The sequence below is a fragment of the Silene latifolia genome, chromosome Y (genome assembly GCF_048544455.1).
Source record: "Silene latifolia isolate original U9 population chromosome Y, ASM4854445v1, whole genome shotgun sequence".
NCBI lineage: Eukaryota > Viridiplantae > Streptophyta > Magnoliopsida > Caryophyllales > Caryophyllaceae > Silene > Silene latifolia.
Window position 1 is genome coordinate 389,853,224 of NC_133538.1, and position 6,633 is coordinate 389,859,856.

The 6,633-nt window shown below is 33.8% G+C and overlaps 1 protein-coding gene across 1 annotated transcript; it reads right to left on the bottom strand.

The window, feature by feature from the left end:
• Positions 1-538: 538 nt before the first annotated feature.
• On the bottom strand, positions 539-2,826 carry LOC141632058 (uncharacterized). Its single transcript, XM_074444644.1, has 4 exons — positions 1,980-2,826; positions 1,157-1,405; positions 909-1,105; positions 539-802 (listed from the first exon to the last, which is right to left on the bottom strand). Exons 1-4 carry the CDS (start codon positions 2,824-2,826, stop codon positions 539-541), a joined length of 1,557 nt encoding a protein of 518 aa, XP_074300745.1.
• Between the last annotated feature and the right edge of the window lie 3,807 nt (positions 2,827-6,633).

The following is a 6,633-nucleotide window of genomic DNA, read 5'->3' on the forward strand; positions in this document are numbered from 1 at the left end:
AAATGAGGAATTTTCAAATTCGGTTCCATGGTCGGATCTCAAAGATATGATCTTTTTATCAAACATGTTTTGGACCTTTTTCAACCAAATTAAAAATTCATCAAATACTTCATCTTTAGTCAACAATCTCACATAAGAAACGACTACCTCCTTTACTTCTAACACGCATTGGACCACATAAATCAATATAAAGTAACTCAAGAGGTTTAGATGTACTAACAAACTTTTTGGATTTAAAGGAGCTTCTTACTTGTTTCCCTTTAGCACAATTATCACACAAGCTATTAAAGTAAAATTTTATGTTAGGTATGTCATCGACTAAGTCAAGTCGTTTAAGGGTGTTCAATGTTCTAGCATTTACGTGATCTAATATTTTATGCCAAAGCCATGAGTCGTTCTTTTTCAAAGCACACATACAAGACATGTTACGACTAGACAATGCAAAAAGACTAGTCAAGTAAACATCTTTAACACGTTTTCCTTCTAAAACAATTTTCCTTGTATTACCATCTAGAACACGACATTCACTAGCACAAAATTAAACAATATTACCATTATCACACAATTGAGATATACTAAGGAGATTATGGTTTAAACCTTTGATAAGCATCACTTTGTCGACACATTGTGACGATGACTTACCAACCTTCCCGAGTGCAATAATTTCACCTTTCTTATTGTCACCAAACGTCACAGTGCCACCATTGTAGGCTTCTAGTGAGAGAAATTGGTTTTTACTTCCTGTCATATGACGTGAACATCCACTGTCCAAGTACCAATTGTTGCTGCCTCTCACTAATGCCTATAAGAAATCAAGGGGTTAGTTTAGGAATCCAAACGAATTTGGATCCCTTTTTGTGAGTTGCATTGTTAATCAAATCTTTGCGAACCCACTCTTTTTTAGCAACCTTGATGTTCTTGTTTAAGTCGTTTAATCTTTCAGGACAACCATTGAATTCATGACCGGTCTTACCACAAAAGTTGCAAACAATATACTCGGGAAGGCCTGCATATTTTCTCCTTAGAAAATCAGTCTTGCTTGGTTCCTGGTTTCGAAAGTTACAGTTCACTGAACTGTTGCTTTTGAAACCAAGTCCAACTTTCTCTTCAGATTTTAGGGACTGATTTACGAGAGAGTCTAAAATGGTTTAGCTACCTTCCCATTTTCTGTAAAACTCTTTTGCATCATGCAACTCTTTGGTCAATGTTTCAACTTTAGCAAGATGGTCAAGATTTATTTGTCCTATATTGTCAAAAGCGGATTTAACATGACTACATTCATCACTAAGCAACAAAGCAATTTGTTCGAGTTGCTTATTATCATTTCGACATGAGGTAAGGTCAGCTAGCAATGAGTCTCGTTCTTTTGTCAAAATATCCACTTGAATAATGAAAGACTCATTTTCTTTTTCAATATCAGAATCAACAGTAGAGGTTACAGTTGCTTTTGACGAGCTAGCAAAGTTCGTGAGAACAAGGTTTTCTTTTCTCAATTTCTTAATTTCCTTTTGAGTGATGTTATGATAGTACGTTCTTTTATCTCATCTAGACACTCTCTAAGATTAACATTTTCTTCGGCAATTTCCTCAAATTGAGCTTGCAAATCATAGAGTTTATCATTTTTAGCTAGACACTTGTCAAGTACATCATCAAACATCAAACAAGCTTATCTTTAGAAAGAGTTCTAACCTTGTTCTTGAGATTAATTACCTCGGTGTCATAGTCATCGGTGGAGTCGTCGGAGTGTGCCATAAGACATAGTGCGGATGCTTTCTTTGAAGACTTGGGTCCGTCGAGATCAAGACGAGTGATCATACAAACTTTGGCATATAATTATTCCTCAAGGATTTCATCCTCATCAGAATTAGATACACTCCATATTGCAGACATGACTTTATGCTTAAAATATTTCTTTACAAAATCTCATTTATGTTTAGATTTGAACTCATTCCACTTGGGGCAATCTTTGATAAGGTAACCTTTCTCACCACATTTGAAACAAGCCACCGTGGAATAAGATCTCTTCTTTTGAAAACGTTTTTTACTATAATTGTTGAACTTCTTAAGATTGGGACTATTGATCATATACGCCATGTTACGTGAGTACATGGCTTGTTCGTCATCTCCATCATCTTCCTCATTACTTGAGGTTAATTTGAGAGAGAAACCTCTAGCTTCGGAACATTCACCCGAGCACTTTGCGAGATTTAACTCGTTAGCCATGAGTGAGCCCATTAGTTCATTGAGGGACAATTCAGATAGATCTTTAGCCTCCTCAATAGCCGTCACCTTCGGTTGACATTTATCACTTAGGCTACGAAGAATCTTTCGGACTATATCCTCGGATTCGACCTCTCTACCTAGACTCTTAAGTTCATTGACAATACTAGAAAAACGAGAAGAAATACAATTGATTGACTCATCTTTCATCATAGTGAACATCTCATATTGTTGCATGAGAAGGTCAATACGATGCTTCTTGACTTGAGACGTTTCCTCATCAGCAAGGCTTAAGGTGTCCCAAATCTCTTTAGCCGAGGTACATCCGGAGATGCGATTAATATCTTTTTCACCGATGCCATATTGAAGAATGGACATGGCTTTAGAATTTTTCTCGACTTTACGATAATCAGCCTCGACATAACTTTCCTCACTTTTTACGGCATTGTTCCTATCAGAGTCAGTGACCGTTATAGTAAGGGGACCCTTTTGAATAATGACCCAACACTCATAATCCGTACTTTTGACGTAGTGCTCCATACGGTGTTTCCACCAAGAATAATTATCCCCTTTGAGGATAAGGTACTTAGTATGTTTCCCGTCCATGACTATAGGATCAAATCTCTAGTTATTAACCAGTATCAAGAGCACAAGTCTCTGATACCAATTGAAGAGTCATGGGCGAGAACACCTAAGAGGGAGAGGGAGTGAATTAGGTGTATATTTAAAAATTTAAGCTTAATGAAAGCTTCTTCTAAAACTCTTAAACACTTTAAACAATGCTTAGATGAAAGGAGAAGTTGATACTTAGAATAGAGTTAAAAGTAATCAACAACGATTTAGCAAGCAGAAGTTACAGTGTACTCAACTGTTGATTCTGAAGATAAAAACATGAGTTTAGAGTGGCAGCGGAAATAAAATGAAATAGACCTGATAAACGATGTTTTTAAAACTGGTTCGGTCACTACTCCGCGACCTACGTCCAGCGCTATTTTATTAAACGTCTTAGAAGTAAACTCATACAAACTAAGACCACCCCGAATAATAAAACAACTCCCCCAACCTACTCCGGTTATTATTGCTTAAAAGCTACTCGGCTTCCAAGACTTTTGCTTTGGGCTACTCCGCCGAAAGACTTCGTGCTTAAAGCTACTCCGCAATTAGGCTTTTGCTTTGGGCAACTCCGCCGAAAGACTCCGTTCTCAAAAGCTATTCCGCTTCTAAGAATTCATGCTTAAGGATAACTCTATCCTAAGACTTTGGTTTGGTTCTACCCGGTTGATACAAGACTCCACTTATCTCAATGTTGTTCACTCAATTGAACGGAGGAGATAAAGTTTAAGTACAAAACACGGGATCCTCGAACTCAATTAAACGACTAGGTGCAACACAACAAACTCGATCAATAAAAGACACAAAGATAAATAAAAAACTTGCAAAATGACTCAATGATTTTGAAATGATAAAAGATTTTGCAAAGTTAATTTACTCGATAAAGCATAAGTCCTTTTCGGTTTAAAACTCGTTTGTTGCACACTTGTAAAAATGAATTAAGTAAGGTATTTATAATGTCCAAGTATTATACTTTACACATTAAAATATCTTACACTCATAAGCACAAGTGATTAAAAATAGGGTTTTTTGATAACTACTACCTTTGTATTACACGGTTTTGAGAACTACTACCAAAATAATTTTCGTTTAAAAACTACTACCTGTATGTTTGATTTTTTTTAAAAACACTACCAAATCTCATCTAAACCCAATAAAACACAATTTTAACCATTTATTTTTGAATTTGCATCTTAAGTTGTAAACTTTACCCCTTTAGCACTACTAGTACTACTGTTTGCCAATCATTTTGGGGCAAATTTACTTTAAATTAGCTTCATCTAATTCACCTATCTAACGTAATTAAGGTAAAAAAGTTGCTTAAACGTCATCAAATTAACTAGTTTAAGGTATAAAAATAACAACTTAGGATGGAAATTCAAAAATAAATGGCTAATATTGTGTTTTATTAAGTTTGGATGAAATTTGGTAGTGTTTTTTAAAAAATTCAAACTTATTGGTAGTAGTTTTTAAGCGAATTATTTTGGTAGTAGTTCTTAAAACAGGGTAATACAAAGGTAGTAGTTATCAAAAAATCCTTAAAAATATTCTAAATAGTTTGCTTGGGCAACATGCACAAGACAACCGAAATTCTTCTCGAAACAAACCGAGTATTCTTCCTCAAGAAATCGATATATACTCAAGAATGAAATCAGGTTAGTGCACACACAAATATGGGTCGGGTTTTTCATCAAGAAACAAGCATAAATGGTTGTGTTTATGGGAACCATAAACATTTCCATAAATGTAAAAAGCAAACAACCCATTTATAGAAAGTGTCTTATTGTGCAAGCAAACTCTTTAACAAGACATTGAAAGCTCTATTTTCTTCAAAGACATCAAAACATTTTCAGAAAACTATTTGTGAACATTGAAAGCATTTTAACAATAGTTCAAATATTTTCGAAATAATTCTTTGAAGAACGAGTCAGAAGTAACAGTTAACTGAACTGTTGTTTTTGCACCTAAACGTAAATTTGAGTTAAGGATCTCCTTACAACACATGACTTTAACACAATTGATAATCTTCATCTTTGATCTTCCTGATGACTTTCTTGATAACCTTGAATTGATAATTGAAGCTTCATGCTACATGGTTAAAACTTAAGAGGCACACAATTAAATAAACAATGAGATTAATTTGTCTTAAGGCATCATCAACATTAACTAATCAAATTGGGTCTCTTCATATTGAAAGACACCTAGATTTGTGTATAATGAGTCATTTTGGTTCAAACGAAAATAAAAAAGTGACCCGCTCATAGGAAGCATAGAGACTATAAGAGAAGTTTACTCTAATTTTATATAGGAGTTATTCAATGTATATTGTTAGAGTATAAAATAATAATTTTAAGGTCACAATAACAAAACATAAACTATAAACTTTCAACAAATTAATTAGGCACTTAAGTGGTCTTGTAATAAATTATTTTAAAACGTCTCATACATGTTGATAGAGTTAAGGTTGGAACAATTTGTTTGTTAAATGGTCTTTAGGGTAATATCATTTTTCATAGAATGATATTGTGATATGTATTGGTAAAAAAATCAGATGAATTTTAAATTGTCCGGTCAGGTTAATAATTGAAGTGGTCAATCTAAAGCACAATTCAAATTGCGGTAAATAACAACGCATTGACTCAAATATTGTGATTCTAAAGGCTTTACATTTCAAGTCAATAACTATCGTGATAAATACAACGCCACGGTTAAGATATAACCCGGGCAACGCCGGGCATAAAATCTAATCTAATAATAATAATAAGTGGAATTTTAAGTAAATAATTAAAGAAGAAGAAGATAATATGGAGGAGTCTTATTGGGGGAGAAGTTTAGAAGAGTTGAAGAGGCCATATGCCTCACGTCACCCACACTCGACATATCTCCTACTACAATTAGTAATTGATGACAGAGATTTCAGATTTTCAGATACAGGTTTTGTACCGCCGAAAACCATGTTACGGGCCATTTTTGTTACATTATTATTCTCATTTACTTTTATGACAGAAGTTGTCGATTTTTATTGGGAGTATGTTATTTCTGTATATATTTTCTGTTCCATTTTTTTGTCTCACATATCTTTCAGTCCGTCTTCCTTGTGACAGAGGTATCCGTCACAAGGTTGCGACGGGTCGGATTGTATCAAATAGATACAAAACGGTAGAGAAGTTATAACGTGTGTACTATGCGACATTAATTACTGAGTGGACTCTTTGGGTATTAAAAAAACAATAAAAATATTTGTCTTCCCAAGACACCCTTTCTACCACATGATTCAAAAGTCACAACTAACCTACTTCTATCACATTTACCGTCACTTTCATCATTTCTCTTTCAACTTTTCCTACTTCTCTCACAAATTCATCTTCTCTCTCAAATTCTCCTACTTATTCATACAAATGAACCAAAATCCAAAATATTAGCATAAAATTTGTAAGATGGTGGTGAAGAAATCAAACTAAAATCCAAGACATTAACACAAATTTATCTTCTCTCTCAAATTTTCCTTCAGTTTATTTGTTTGTTTGTTTGTTTTTGTTTTGTTGGATTAAAATTTGTTTATTTATGTCGGATGAGGTATTTTCATTTTCATTGATTTTTTTCAGTTTATTTGTTTTTTGTATTTTGATTTGTTTTTTAGTTTTAAATTGATTTATTCCTTTTGTGGTTGTTAGATACTGAGAAAATGGTGACAAATGAGCCGATTGAGCAGTCAAAGGCTCATTTTTGGTACATGCATATAAAAAAAAAGAGTTAAATTTAGGTTTTGAATATCTGGGATGTTGGTAAAAAAAAATGAGT

Coding starts and splice junctions, on each gene's coding strand:
- LOC141632058 (XM_074444644.1), bottom strand. CDS start 2,826: ATGGACGGGAAACATACTAAGTACCTTATCCTCAAAGGGGATAATTAT. Junction 1,406..1,979: donor TTTCAAATGTGGTGAGAAAG/GTTACCTTATCA, acceptor ATATTGAAAAAG/AAAATGAGTCTTTCATTATT. Junction 803..908: donor ACTTAAACAAGAACATCAAG/GTTGCTAAAAAA, acceptor GATTTCTTATAG/GCATTAGTGAGAGGCAGCAA.